The sequence below is a fragment of the Peromyscus eremicus genome, chromosome 1 (assembly GCF_949786415.1).
Source record: "Peromyscus eremicus chromosome 1, PerEre_H2_v1, whole genome shotgun sequence".
Lineage (NCBI taxonomy): Eukaryota > Metazoa > Chordata > Mammalia > Rodentia > Cricetidae > Peromyscus > Peromyscus eremicus.
The window spans coordinates 96,008,541-96,024,392 of record NC_081416.1 but is presented as its reverse complement, the minus strand read 5'-3'; the positions used below and the strand labels follow the sequence as shown (position 1 = coordinate 96,024,392).

General features: G+C 42.9%; 1 protein-coding gene across 1 annotated transcript in view; it reads right to left on the bottom strand.

Moving 5' to 3' along the window:
• The window catches only part of LOC131916140 (tripartite motif-containing protein 30A-like), a 63,135-nt gene that overhangs the window by 46,843 nt on the left and 440 nt on the right, over positions 1–15,852 (bottom strand). The window contains exons 2-7 of the mRNA XM_059269441.1: positions 13,356–13,451; positions 12,497–12,727; positions 9,104–9,126; positions 6,988–7,088; positions 6,689–6,715; positions 5,149–6,446 (exon numbers count right to left, since the gene is read on the bottom strand). Of these exons, the coding sequence (XP_059125424.1) occupies positions 5,848–6,446; positions 6,689–6,715; positions 6,988–7,088; positions 9,104–9,126; positions 12,497–12,727; positions 13,356–13,451 (1,077 nt within the window). The 3' untranslated portion in view covers positions 5,149–5,847. Of the gene's footprint in view, positions 6,447–6,688; positions 6,716–6,987; positions 7,089–9,103; positions 9,127–12,496; positions 12,728–13,355; positions 13,452–15,852 lie in introns of the transcript that reaches the window.

Sequence of the window (15,852 nt, the reverse complement as noted above, 5' to 3'; positions counted from 1 at the left end):
AATTCACCATTACACAGACAGACCTTAAACTCTGTTTTCAAACACCATTCTGGCTTTACTCCTTCAGTGGCGATGGAGGTGGGGGAACACGGATGGACAGCAGTTTCTATCTTATAACAGAGGATTCTTGGTGCAGCCCAAAAATAAACATGGAGTGAGCTCCATATGGGGAAATATCTGGACCTTTATGGACCTACAAACCTGGCTTCCTCAAGACCGTTCCTCCATCTGGTTCCTCATCCCTATAGCACTCAGCAAGAAGCCAGCAGTACCTCTTTCCCCACCCCCTCTCAGTTTCAAATTAAACTAAAAAAAAAAGAGACTGTTTTCTTTTCAATTCCTCCAAACTCTGCCCTCTAAAATTTCTCTAACACCTTTGGACAAAAACCAAGAGATCATGAATCTGTGGAGAGGAGAATGGAGGCCAGAGTAACCTTCCTGAAGATTTGGTCACTCAGTCAGATCTCTGGTGAGCCAAGAGAAATGAAAGTTAAGACTTTGAGGGCTGAAACGGAGAAAGAAACTACAGAACTATTAACCACCTGGGTGCCACCACATCGGTATATGGTATTTTACCACCAGAGAGTCAGTCGCCTTGAGTCAACTCTGCCTTTCAGGAGCATGGGACATGTTTCAGTGCTCCAGGAACTTATGTCACTTGTTCAGGCTCATGTCAATCACTATGAAAGATCCTGACCCTCCAAAAAACATCTTCTGATGGAAAGAACACCTTCACCATGGGCTCCCCCTTCACCTGACCTCCTGGCTGGGTTTTGCTTTAGGTGGCAGGTGTGGCCCAAAGTGTAGGAAAAACAAGGTGAGGGACAGAATTGGAATATTCCTCTGGAGTTGGACTTGGGCACTAACAGGAAGAAACAGGAAGGAAGCTGCAGTGCAGGACAGCTGCTGAACACTCAAGATTTCCCACTCAGCAGGGACAGCATGGGGAGGATTCCTGTGCAGAGCCATGCAGAAACACTTCCCCACACTCACAGCAGGTAAACTAGCAAGCTGCACAGGGCTCTCCAGCTGCCCAGTGGGGTCCTATGGATAATGTATTCTGTTGCTGAACGGATCAAGTTCTTTTCACAGTGATCATCTAATACATTCATTGCATTCTTTCCAGGAATCTGTCACTAGAATGTCTCAGGAGGTCCCCATTTGAGTTGGGATTTCTATTAAAGACCTTTGATATTGCCTTAGCACTCCCTGAATAAGAAGTTGAAAATGTGTAGACCTCTGAATGAGGTTCAGTTGGCATGGAGGGTGCCCAGCAAGCATGGAGCCCAGGGGTGGATCCTCAGCTCTGTACAAACCCGGCTGTGGAGTCACATGCATGTAGTCTGTCTTAGTTACTCTACTATTGCTATGAAAAACACCATGACTGAGGCACCATAGAAGGACAGTGTTTGATTTGGGATTTACAGTTTCAAAGGGTCAGAGGTCATGACCACCACAGTGGGTAGTATGGGAGCAGGTAGGGAGGCATGGGGTTGGTACAGGAGGTGACAGGTCACACTTGAGACACAAACCTGAGGCCAAAATAGAAACACTGGGAATGCCCAGAGTGTATTGAAATCTCAAAGCTCACACTCAGGCCACATATACTCCAATAATACCACATCTCCTAATCCGTCCCAAAGAGTCCCAACAACTGGGAACCAAGCATTCAAAGATCTGAGCCTATGGAGGCCATTCCCATTCAAACCACCACAGGACACATTGCCTTGGAGCTGGCAGCAGGAGGGTCAGGATGTCAAAGGTCATCCTCAACCATAGGTGACAGTGTGCCAACACAGCCTGAGACACATGAGAATGTTCCTAAACAAGGAAGCTGTGTGAGGGAAACAATGGGGAAGAATGTGCGGTCCCCATTGTCAGTCTCACCCCCACTGTGTCCTCCTATCTCATTTGTCCTTATGTTCTCAGATCTACTAAACTATGACATAAGGAGTGACAGAAGACACACACTGGAGTTGGGGTTTTCTTTATTCGTACTTGTCCTCTCCTCCTCTGTCTATTCTTATTCTTTAGACAGGCTCTCACAGTTCACCCCAGCCTGACCTCTATCTGAGCTCCAGCTCCCACAGCCTCCCCACTGCTGAGACCATGGGCTTTTGCTGCTGTTGTTTTACTTAGCTCTTTGTATTTCAGGGAGTGAACCAGGACCTTGTGAATGCCGGGCTAGAGCTCCATCCCTCAGCTAAACCCCTAACCCAACCTTCACATCTTGATGAGGTCAGGAGCCTGAACTGTTGTTCTTGCTGTGGACACAATGGCTGTCCATCAATGTTATGATGTTCTGATTCTTCTGAACTGCTAATAATTACGTAAATTGTTTTGTTTTGTTTTGTTTTGTTTTTCGAGACAGGGTTTCTCTGTGTAGCTTTGCGCCTTTCCTGGAACTCACTTGGTAGCCCAGGCTGGCCTCGAACTCACAGAGATCCGCCTGGCTCTGCCTCCCGAGTGCTGGGATTAAAGGCGTGCGCCACCACTGCCCGGCTTCCAGGCAGGTTTTACTGGGCATCCCAGACTGAGTGGAACTCACTAGTGTTCAGGGTGGTCTCCATATCCCGGCAGTACTCCTCCTTCAAACAAGTACAGGTGTTAGAGGAAGGAGCCACCATGTCTTTGGCTTCCACAGATTTTAACCAATGCCTCCTCTGCTTCATTCTAAGGCTTCCTTGGGAATTAAAATCATAAAATGCTCAGAGTGCCATCTAGCTCTTCATGAACTTTCTCAGCAGACATCATTCCATCCCATCTCTGTGCAGTGATTTGACTTTGTACTCAGGTCTGCTATACCTCCAACCTCAGTGAATAGAATGAAGGTGACCGGGAGAGCACAGCTCTGGTCACAATGGGGTTGAGCAGTGCCAAAAATGTGGGTCATTCTAATGTGTACAATACACATTGACATTTCTTTCACACAGAGTAAAGGCCTTCCCATGGAACACAGTTATGGAAGCAAATATTAAACAAAAAGAACACTGGAGAGCTATGAAGTTAGAATATATTTTTCTTGAGTGAATTTATAATTTGATAACATTAAAATGTTCTATGCTTCTAAAATACAGGTATTCTAATTTTTTCTTTTTTCCGAGACAGAGTTTCTCTCTGTAGTTTTGGAGCCTGTCCTGGAACTCACTTTGTAGACCAGGCTGGCCTTGAACTCAAAGAGATTTACTTGGCTTATGCCTCCCGAGTGCTGGTATTAAATGGGTGTGCCACCACTGCCTCCCTGGTATTCTAATTCTTAAGACAAAGCACGTGATGATTTTGTGTGTGCTGATGCATACTCTGCATCTACCTGCTGCCCTGTAAGTGTCACAGAGACAAGATGGAACTCTACTCAAAATAAGTCCCCAGTCGCTGCCTTGCTGGTGCCATGAAAGGGTGCCCTGTCCTGTGTCACAGGTCTGGAAGTCTGAGATCCTGTCTGCAGACTCTCGAGGTGAACCCCTCCTCCCCTTCCCCATTCTACAGTACAAGAAAAGTCCTGTTCTGCTACAGGAACCTTGATGCTCTCCAGACATCCCTACTTCACTGGTGCTGAGGCCTGAACTCTCTTGGGAACCTGCAACATGGTGTGCCCTGTCTGTCTATATACGGCAATCTGACTTCAAATAAACTCCTTATTGCCCAGTAATCCCTCATGGTGTCCCATTGACCCAACTCCCTCACCCAAAACATGGCACATTCCTCTTTAAAAGCAAAACAAAATGGAGCAAGGTCTTCCTCTGTCACTAGCCTGTCCTCAGATGCACAGCAGCCTTCCTCCCTATGCCTCCTGAATGCTGGGTTTGCATAAACACCATCATGCCAGGCTCTGGACTCAATCCCAACAATCCTTTATCACAGTCACAGGGAGAAGGAGACAACACAGACACCATGGTGGATGCCACTCCCATACCATAAGTTCCTGGAAACGTTCTATTGTGTACATTTCACCATACAGCACAAGGTAAGTTTACTGCTATCATTGTCATCACTATCATTCAGTGTAAGAGGGAAAATCATAGCATTTAACATACTTGATAAGAACTAAATAGTACCACAACACTTACCCTCTCAAAAACAAATTGGAAAGCCTGTTGTTATCTGTCCCCTGGCCCCAAGACTCTAGGGTGCATGGGTGGTCTTAGGACCCAGGGAAGAACAGAGGTTAGGGTATAGGATAGCTGTAAATTTGTATGAGCAAAGAACAGCTAGGAAGTCTGTAACCAGACAGACTGTTTATTGGGGTAACAGGCTAGTTTGTATGAGCAAAAAACAGCTAGGAAGTCTGTAACCAGGGCAGACTGTTTATTGGGGTAACAGGCTAGTTAACATGTAGCTTAGAGCTGAAGAATAAGCAAAATATACCTAATTTGCATATAGGGGTGGAATTGTTCACTTACTTTGCATTCACCAGTTGGATTGAGGGCAAGCAGGGGTTTAGCAGTTCAAATACCAAAGAGTCCCCATTCAGGAGAAGTGCTGGGAGGGAACAGGAATGTGGCAGCAGCAGAGGTGGCAGGTCCCTTACTTAGTCTATCAGCTGGCAGGCAGCCAGGAAAATAACACATGCTGGCACAAGCTTTCTGGTAGGGAGGAAAAACTGCTGGCTTTAAAAATGATGTGACCTCATGCCTCTATGAAGGGGATCTAGGTTTTTCAACTGGAGTCAGGAATGAAGGCTGAACTCCTACTGTATATCTCTGAGATTTTGGGGTACAGGCGCACTCCACAGACCTGTTGGATTTGGAATTCCACAAAAATTAAAAAAGATTTATAGGTATGTACAACAATTTACAGTAGATTTGATGGCAGTTCCCAGGACCTAACAGCCAGACATCAGGAAAGTCAAACATTAGTCATCCCTCCAACCCTGCCCAGTTCACTGTAACATGGAAACCCAGTACAGTACCTCTCTCCTGCCCCGCCCCATATTAACATAACAACCATTTACTGAGTTTAAGTGGATGCTTTATTCTTAGTGAATTTATTCTTTATTTAAAACTTACATCACTCATGTTGCATTTGTGTGTACTGCAGCATGTGTGTGGAGGTAGAGGACAATCTGGAGGACTGGCTGCCTCCTTCTCCCAGGTGGATTGGAGTGATTGAACTGTCATTAGGCTTGCTTTTACCCTCAGAGTCTTCTAACAAACCCCACCTTTCTTCTCTTACACTAACCTAGAGTGTGGGTGTACTATTTATACAAAAGGGTAAACAAATTATAATAAGGATACACTTTGAGGATGTTATTCAGGGTTACAGTGCTGTGTGGAGTGTCAGGAATAGAACCTGGTACTCTGAACACACAGTCTTAGTGGGAACCATTGGAGATGTTTCCTTCTTAAGTTTGGATGAAGCACATTGTGGTTAACCCGACATACCACTAAGGGCTCATTCCTAGGCTAGAGACGCCTCCATATAATTTTCAAAACTAGTGGACAAGCTGGAGAAGAACTTTCTTTCATCCGTTGTCGGGGGCAGAAGGATGGGCTTGTGCAGACACGGCAGAGCTGAGTCGAGTGGCTCAGTGGTAGAGCACCTCCTCAGCATGCACAAGGCCCTGCCTTCCCTCTGTGGCACCACAAACCAGGAAGTGGGCTTAGCAGAGGCTTCACCTCACCTAATGAGGAAAGAGTCACTTTCTTTGGGAATATGGGAAATGAGGAATTATTGCCTTGTAACCAGACAAGCAACTGGATCAAGGAAAAGAATCCATGCTGGTTTGTATTGAGAACTGAAGTTCATTAAAAGGGAAAGAGCAAAAGCAGAAACAGTTATGATGATGCCAGGGAGCTCAGGCATATGAGATACATCAGACATGGGGCACTGTGCAGTTATGGGTGAGGTTTAAGAGGGTGGTCCACATACTGTCATTGGCTCTGAACATGACATAGGATTAAAGTATGGATAAACTGCATCAGGGAAGGAAGATTCACAGAATCTATAGATGAGAACTCCATATTTGGAAACATCATAAAATGAGAGAGTACCAGCTTCTCTGTCCAGGAAAACTCCAACACGACTGGGACGACCAGTCAGAGGGAGGACCAAGACACTGGCATTGTGGGTGACAGAACACTCTTCAAAGGCATTATATACAGACCCATTCTTCATCCCTATAACCCAGTAGCCATATTTAGGTTGATAATTTACATGTTGTTTAGCATCAGGATTATATTGGGCTTTGATGCCCTTTTCATTTGGTGCATGAAGTTGGGGTTGAGCACATTTTCCATCATTTAACCCCAGGAGCCAGGCATCATTTCTAGACACATCCACTTCCCAGTAATGTTTCCCTGAGTGGAAAGCTGGGTATCCCAGGACACCCAAATCATAGGTCTCAGAAATTTGCAAATTTCTTCTAGAATCATTTCGATGTTGTATTTGTCTTTTGTCCTCATTAATGACAATATTTTTATTTCGAACTCGATGCAGGGTCACGTGAACTGCAGAAAAATGAGACATATAAGATTCACATGAGAGGCAAGGTACAGCCTTATTAGTGATGTAAGAGGCAGACTCCTAAGGAGACAGTGAGAGGGAACTTGCAGCATCCCCGTTTAAAGTCAAGAAGAGGCAGATTGAGAGAAGTATATTGGGAGAAGTAATATGAAACATTAAGGTTAGTAGAGAAAAAAAACTCTGAAAGACAGGAATAAGAGTGGCTGGTGGCGTGATTTCTCCTTACCCCAGTAGTGTTGAGCATCCATGAGCCCTGATAGGATGAAAATTCACAGTATTAAATGGAGGCAACAGAATCAAAACATTAAAGTCAATCTACTCTCCAGACTATGGGAAAGTTTGGAAATTATGATATAGTACAGGATGAATGATGATGTCCCATTTAATATAAAGACATCACTGAGACACACTATCTGCTCTTTTAGTCACTTTACCCATGTTCAGAAACATCGTTCGTTTCCCAGAAAGTGCAGCCCCAGCCACCCTAGAATCCCTCAGTTACCCACAGAATGTAGCTGTTCTCACCTTGAAACACTTGCAGCATGCCTTTCAGATCTGGAGCTTGGAAGATCCTTGTCTGTTTTCTCGGGACCATATCAGGCCGTTTCAGTCTTAAGGTCTGACTCCTAGGGACAACAGATTGACCTCCACATTTCAGACAGTGTGACCTTTGACCACCACTGACTCCCTATCACTCCCTATCATTCTAATTGATGTCTTGTAGCTCTCCTGAGAATTCTGAGAAGGGGAGAGATGGTTGACTACTAACTCTGGAGACATGAGAGACACCCTCATGAGCCCTCCCACTTACTTGCTGTGTGAAGTTGGGAAAGCCTTACTTCTCACAAGCAGAGCTCCTCACTTGTACAGTCAAAAGACGTGTTCCCTTACTCTTCCCCCTTCCCTCCTAGAACTCTTGAGAAATGATGAATTAGTATATTTTAAAACACAGAGTATTCCTGTCTCAAAACCAAATAAATAAATAAATAAGAAAGGAACAGCAAAAGAAGTTGGTGTTCAAGGAAATGGTCTAAAGCCTGGAGTGCAGAAGCCTCTCCTGGGTATAGAATGTGGGAAAGCCACAGGAGAAAGTCAAGAGTTCAAACCCTGTTGTCAATATGGCCACTCTTGGCCGGCATCTGATTCTTCTGATTCTTCAAGTTCTTTTATTACAATGAGAAAATTTGGCAAAGAAGATAGAAACACCAAATTAATAATAACATGAGCTCGAAAGATATTTTAAAAAATGCTCAACATCCTTAGTCAGAGAAATGCAAATCAAAAAGACTCTGAGATACCACCACCTTACACCTGTCAGAAAGGCTATGATCAAAAACACTAATGACTGTCTAAGTTGAAGAGGATGTGGAGCAAAGGGAACACTCCTCCACTGTTGGTGGGAGTGCAAGCTTGTACAACCACTGTGGAAATCAGTATGGTGGTTTCTTAGAAAATTAGGAGTCGAACTACCTCAAGACCCAGCCATACCACTCTTGGGCATATACTCAAAGAATGCTCAATCATACCACAAAGATACATGCTCAACTATGTTCATAGCAGCGCTATTTGTAATAGCCAGAACATGGAAACAACCTAGAAGCCCGTCAACTGAAGAATGGATCAAGAAAATGTGGTACATATACACAATGGAGTACTACTCACCAGAGAAAAACAATGACAGCATGAAATTTGCAGGCAAATGAATGGAACTAGAAAATATCATTCTGAGTGAGGTAACCCAAACTCAGAAGGACAAATATGGTATGTACTCACTCATAAGTGGATACTAGATATAAAGCAAAGAACAATCAGACTGAAACCCACAGAACCAGGGAGGCTACATAGTAGGGGGGACCCTAAGATGACTGTGGCTTATAAGTTTTGGTTTTACTCAATCACTGGGCAAGCCTCAGTGAAACATTTCACTATTAGGATAAGAATTTGTACTGTATCAAGCTGATAATAGAAAAAAAATTAATTGATTAATTAAAAAAAAATAACATGAGCTCCATATGTTCGGAATGAGCCTGATGCTGACAGCCTGGGTGTGACCCTTTACCTACAAGGGTACAGCTTTTCAGTCTTCTGAAGCATGTGGTCCACATGGGGCAGTTGTGCTCACAGATTCAAGTTTGTTTCTGAAAAATTTAAGTACAACCACAAAGGAACTCTGGACCTATTCTGTCCTCATGAGAAACACACAAATACACAGGAATTTCCCCCAATATATAATGCTGTGAACATTGCAGACAGAGAAGACATGCCCTACCTAGGATGAATTGATGAATCAAGTACTTGTTAAGGCAGATCCAGAGCCAGACACAAACACACAGTATGGACAGAATAACAGAACCACAAGGAGTCTGAAAGCACCTTAGCTCCTTGTGCCTCATCCCACTGCTGAGCCTGACTCGGCAACTCCCCATTACCCAGTCCCTAAAAGACAATCAAATCTATTCTCATTAGTTACAAAACAGGAAGACCCTGCCTTTCCCTACCTCCTCTTTCTTCTTACTGGAACTCCAGAACAACATTTTGTCAAAATTTACACCAAACCAATTAGACATTTATACAGGTTGGATACTAAATAATCCTCACCACACAATAGGGCTATTCCTTCTTCCCTATCAGTTTAACATACCTTGTTAGGACAGAATTCACACCCTAGGGAGAAGGGAGAAAACACAGTGAATAACATGTTCTACATGTTCCTGCAAATCCTGCTCACACTCTCACTGGCTGCAGAAACAAAGTCAAAAAATAATCAAATCTGTCACCCACAGTTCTCCAAGACATGATAAAAATATGATGCATGGCTTTTTACTTGACTTACATGTAAATTAATAGACTATTTTCTGTCTCATACTACAAGACTTCAGAGAACGAAAATGAATAAACAATAGTTTGAAAGCTTAATTAGGTTTTGCTGTGCTTACAACTAAAGAAGCAAATGACTTTCCTTTGGTCCATGTTAGCTATCCATTACCTTACTTGCAACTAACATGTCTGAGAAACTGATTTCTAAATTATTTTAGTCATTTAGACACAATTTAATAATTAGTAAAGAAGAAGCCACAAGGACCAGTAGGTTAGAATGTCTGATACTTAAAACCAACTAACCACGTCTCTCTCTCTTTCTGTTCTGGAGGAAGAGAAGTTCATCTAAAGAGACAGGTGTGTCTCTCAACTTGACAAATTTCTCCATGAATCTCACAGTGGGAGAAGGAAAACAGTTCTAGCCAGAGGGAGAACTGGCCCCCTAAAAAGATTTCAAGCAGTTTTAATTACTTGCCAGACCATTGGAAAGTATGAGAGTATAACCCAGATAATGGGAGAATGATGAACAGGAAGGACCACTCCTTGACTTGGACTCCTCACGTGTGAAAATCATGGCTCTCTATTTAAACTTTGATCTCACTTAGGGAAACTGAAGATGGAAGAGGGGTTTTTTTCCCCCCAATCTCTTTATCTTTCTTCCAAATGTGGCCACATTAACAAATATCCCTTTTCTGCTTTTCAATATTAATTTGGCTCTTTTATATGGACAGATATCAAAATCTGACCGACCAGGTCCACTCAGTTAGCCATTTGTGCTAGTTCTGAGAACTAACATTATGCAAGTATTCTTGAATGTGTGGATTTCCCTGGATATTGGTAGATTTAATTAAAGTTACATTCTTTGAGAAATGTGACCATTCTACTAACAGCTAACAATTACCAGGAGCTCCTTGGGTGTGGTTGAACTTCCTAAAAAGGTCCACTTTCCAGAGTGGAATGTGGTATAGTTTAGGCTTGCACGGGACTTGGGTTCGGTGTCACAGCCAAATGCAGTTCACCTGTGCTGCTGCTAAGCTATGTCCAGAAGACACTGTTTTCCTTGTACTCATCCACCAGCTCTGGCTCTTACACTCTTTCTGCCCTTCTTCTGTAATGATCCCTGGGCCTTTAAATTAGAGGTGCAGTATATACATTCCATTTAAAGCTGGACAGTCTGAAATCTCTTACTATCTCTACCTTCACCAGCTGTGGGGTTCACTATGTAACCCTGCTGGCCTGAAACTCACTATATAGTGAACACATGTAGTTTCATTTGCTTCTGCATTTCAACTGCTGGGATTAAAGGAGTGAGCCAGCACACCTGGCTCTAGGTTGGCATGCTTATATTTCATTTTGATTGTTCTATGTTTCTCACGTTTTTGTCTCTGTGTATGAGAAGCTCTCAAGTCCTGGGATCACAGGCAGTAGATGCTTGGCTACACATGGCTTTCTCTCATATAACAAAAGTCAACAAAAGTGGATCCCATAATAAAAAGAATTCTGGAGAGAACTAATCATTGTTATAGGTGAATTTTGATGCTCAAACTTGCCCTCATAGAGACATCTATATGCTCATGTCCACTGAATCATTATCATAGTAGACAAAATAGAGTCAACCAAAGAACTAATCACCAGATGAATGGATAAAAATGATGTGATAATCATATATGTTAAAATATTAGACATTCAAAGCAAGAGGTATTGCCATTTGTGGTAACTTGGCTGAACTCAGAGAATTTATGTTATACTAAACCAGCTGAGCACAGGAAAAACAATACTAAGTGATACTATTTAAATATATGTCATGAACAAAAATTGATCTCACAAAAGTAAAGACTACAATTTGGGTCATCAGGGGCTGGAGGCAGAGAAAGCTGGGCAGATTCTTTGGTCAAGAGACATAATTTCAGACTTGTAAAGTATGGTGGTTGTAGTGAGTATCTATGCGAAGTAACTTAATTTAGCCATATATGTATAATTCTGTCTAATGTAGGTAAAAAATGTGTTATCGATAACAATTGAAACACAAAGAAACCAATAAATCAGAGGAGAATGAAAAGTTCCTAGGACTACCAAGGTCTATAACATTGACAATTGAGTTGAAAGAAACAAATTCCTATAGAGATATTCATCACCAAAATAAGACTTTGGTTTAAATTATTTAAAAATGTGATAGAGATAAAATACAATAAAAACTTTATAACTAAAGGGATAAAAAAAGATACCTTTCATCTCAGCAACTTGAAGACAGAGGCGAAGAAAACTTTCTGAGATCTTGGATGGTAACTCCTCTGGTGGTATTGTGTTCCCCAAAATATTGTGCACCCTAATAAACTTATCTGGGGTCAGAGACAGAACAGCCACTAGATACAAAGCCTAGAAAATGGTGGCACTCACACCTTTAATCCTAGCACTCCAGAGGTAGAAATCCCTCTGGATCTCTGTGAGTTCAAGGCCACATTGGAAACAGCCAGGCATGGTGACTCACGCCTTTAATCCCAGAAAGCAAGCCTTTAATCCCAGGGAGTGGTGGTAGAAAGCAGAAAGGTATATAAGGTGTGAGGACCAGAAACTAGAAGCATTTTGGCCTGGTTAAGCATTTGGCTGGTTAAGCTTTTAGGCTTCTAGCAGCAGTTCAGCTGAGAGCCATTCTGGATGAGGACTCAGAGGCCTCCAGTCTGAGGAAAAAAGACCAGCTGAGGATCCGGCGAGGTGAGCTAGCTGTGGCTTGTTCTGGTTCTCTGATCTTCCAGTTCACCCCAATACCTGGCTCAGGTTTGATTTTATTAATAAGAACTTTTAAGATTCATGCTACAAACTCCCCTCCCACTGACCATACCACTAAAATCAGAGGCAGTGGGTGAAAGTCTCCAAGCATTTCTACTAATTTCAAATTCAGGTGAAGTGACTAATGACAGGTGAAAATGTGCTTCACACATGCTCAGCATTACAGTAGGGTAATAACTACCCATGATGCAACAGACCTCTCCAAGGTTCAGCTTCTGTACTTCATTTGATACACTAAAAAAATGCAATTTTCCCCTTGCCATCCATGCATGCCATGATTCCCCAGCCTCTAAATCTGGTTCAGGAAAGAGCTGAGAGAGGGCCCAGAGAGCCCTACTGTCCCCACCAGGAAGGGTCACAGCAGCTCAGAGGGAGGGAAATGGCTTTCAGGTCTCCTGATCTCAGATGCTGGGACCTCCTGCAGTCTTACCTGCAGCATTTCCATGGTTGAGCACTGCAAGTGATGCTCCACATCTGAGATGAGGTCTCTCACTGACTCTCTCTGCTTCACTACCTCACTTTGAGACTGTGCCAGGCTGTTCATAATGTCTTCCTCCTCCTGCTTCAGCTTCTGCACCTCATTCTTCTCCTTGGAGCTCAGGAATTCCCGAAGTCCTTTAAACTCCATCTGAACTTTTTCTACATCACCCTGTATTTGGTTCTTCAGGGATAAGAAAAGGGAGAGGAATTCAGACTATCCTAATGAGACTGGAAGATAGAAAAACACAGTTCTGATGGGGAGTTCTCACAGGGAATGAGCTTGGGAAGGGAAGGGAATCTTAAGGAAGCATGTGTCTCCTCTCAGTGTCTGTTGATGACATTCCAAAACAAAGATCTTAGGTCACCTTTACCAAGGCCATCTAAGCCAAAGTGGAATGCTTTAGTGTGTCTCAATTTTCACACAGCTGCCCCAGACTCTTTTTACTGCCTGTAAATCTCCTCATTCTACCTCTGAACCCATGAGAGAAGCTAAACCCCAAGAATAGAACTGTGCCTGTTCCCAAGCATCTTCCCCAACAGTCACAGCTGCAGATAGCACCACAAGAGTGAGATCCAGGACTCAGTGCCCACTCTCTCCAGACCCCCTCCATGGTGTCAGCTCCCCACATAGCCAGGCTCAGTTGTGATGCACTCAGTGTGCAGCCCCAGCTCCAGGGAACAGGTAGAGAGGAGTAATCAAGGCCTCTTGTACTCATCAACTACCTGGGAATGAAGAACCAGGGAGCTTCTTGCCCAGGTCCCTCCCAGGCATCAGCCTAACTCCCTTAGGAATTAGGGTCCCCACTTGCCTTCCAGAAGATTTTCTCCTTTTGAAGGTCATCTTTCCACTCATAACATCTTTTCTGATTTGCCCTCTGTTCCTGCAGAACTGCCTGGAGCTTCCGCTGTGGGAGAGGAATTGTAGTAGAGTCAAGATGTGTGCTTAGTAGGACAGCTGTTTCTAACCAAATACAAGAAAACCTTCTGGAAAGGCAGGAAGCCTAAGATTGTTCTTTTTTATAAACTGGTGCCGTGATTTATGAACATAAAATATGTAAATCTTCAGTCTCCAGCTCAATCCATTCTCCTATTCCTACACACAACCCCCATACAGACAGAGACACAGAAATCTCTTAGTCAATCATCCCACCAAGTACGAACCTGTTACTTTTATTCTGGTGTCAGAAAACTGGGATAATTGTGTTAGCTTTTCTGGTCTTTCAGATAAATATAATTAAATATAATATACATGACATGCCCTGCAATTGACAACTGCACATTTTTTTTGAAAGGTGGTCTTTTTATTTAGTCCGGGTGACCTGGAATTCCTGTATACCCTTAAACTCATCAGCTGCCAGAGTCCTAAGGTTGAGTCATGCTCGACCACACATGTACAATCTTTGGTCATTTCTCTTCTTCTTCTTTTTTTTTAAATTGTATTTCTTTTTGTAGTTAAGATTTTTTTCCTGCACTGAAAATAGATTTTTTTTTCATAAATATTTTGTGATTACAGATTCCCCCGCCCCTACTCCCCCCAGCTCCTCCCTACCTCCCTTCCCACTCAGATCCACACCCTGTATGTCTCCTGTTACAAAACAAACACGATTCTAAGGAATAGTAACAGAATAAAAGAAAATACAGTAAGAGAAATAAAAAACAAACACACTGGAATATGACAAAACAAACCAATCAGATAAAGAGCTAAATAAAAAGCACAAGGAATGCACATAGATGCAGAGACACACAGGTTTTCCTCACATGGGAAATCCATTGAAATCCTAAGCTTAAAATAAATGCAAAGAAGGGGAAGTTAGAAAAAGCAAAAAACAAACAAAAAAGCATAAAACAAACAAAATACTCCCTATATTGTTTGAAGTGGATCCTTGGTGCCTCAGCAGAGACAGAAGCTCACCAATATGCTAAGCCTCCATTTTCCCAAGGAGCAGAGGGGTTCAGCCCTCTTGAAAGGAGTTGACACTCAGCTAGCTCCCTCCAATCACTAACATACACAAGGTTAATAGGGGCTGGGAAGGTTCCAATACACAAAGCTATCTTGCTTTGGCTGTCCTTGGGAGCAGACAACTCATACAAATCTTAGTCCCTTTTGACTATAGCAAGCCATAATCAAAAGTAAGAACTCCAGGTCTGCCAGGAGTGTCTTAGGATCAAGGTCGGTGCAGCTGCAAGCATAATGGGTAGACTCTCCAGAGACTCATTTTTTCAAGATTAAAACAGTCTCAAAACGATTTCTCAGCCTCTACTGATTAACACAAACATTGTAAAGGCTTTGCTGAAACATTTCAAAGTCAGACATAAAGGCTTTCCTTTACATATCACTAGAGCCCAGACTTAACATTGTGAAGAAAGAATCTCCAAATGTGGGTTCAGTTTTGAGTGGTCATCCATCTGCTGCTGGGCATGGGACCTGTCCTTAAGAATGGTTTATTTTGCTGGGCGGTGGTGGCGCACGCCTTTAATCCCAGCACTCGGGAGGCAGAGGCAGGTGGATCTCTGTTGAGTTCAAGGCCAGCCTGGGCTACCAAGGGAGTTCCAGGAAAGGCGCAAAGCGACACAGAGAAACCCTGTCTCAAAAAAAAAAAAAAAAAAAAAAAAAGAATGGTTTATTTCCCCACTGAGACAACCCTGGAGAAAAATAATTTTTCATTTATAAGTAGCTATCAATTGGAGATTGCTTCTGGGTTAGGGGTCAGGGCATGTGTCCACTTCTTCCAGGTCTAGGATCCCATCTGGTGCAACCCCTGCAGGCCCTGTGCATGCTGCAACAGTCTATGTGAGTTTGTATGTGGGCTCAAAACAAACAACAGAAAACAAAGACCCAACACAGAGCTTGCCTCTGTGTATCTCATTATGGAGTTCTTTCTCCTCTTCCCAGATGTTTCAACTGCCACATGCACATTCTCTTTGCTGCTGTCTGTCACTCATTTACTGACTCCATTCCTGATATCACTAGACTGGATTTTAGGTAGATGAATGAATCTGACATAAGCATTGAAAGAAGATAAATAAATAATAAATTAGCAGCTCTGCTCTTGGCTTTTCTTGGACATTGACTCAACTTCACAGGGACAGTTCCAAGACATTTTTTTCTATCTTACTATTTGTAGTCCAGGCTGATTCTCATATGAGTAAGTAGAATAAGTTATCATGTCTTTTAGGACTCTAAAGGTAGGAAAGGATGGAATGATATATCAGTCCTTAAGTCTACGATGTCCATATTATTGACCTGTCACACCAAGTGGAGGTTCCTCATCTGTTACTGTCTCCTGCTCTGTGTCCCACACCCTC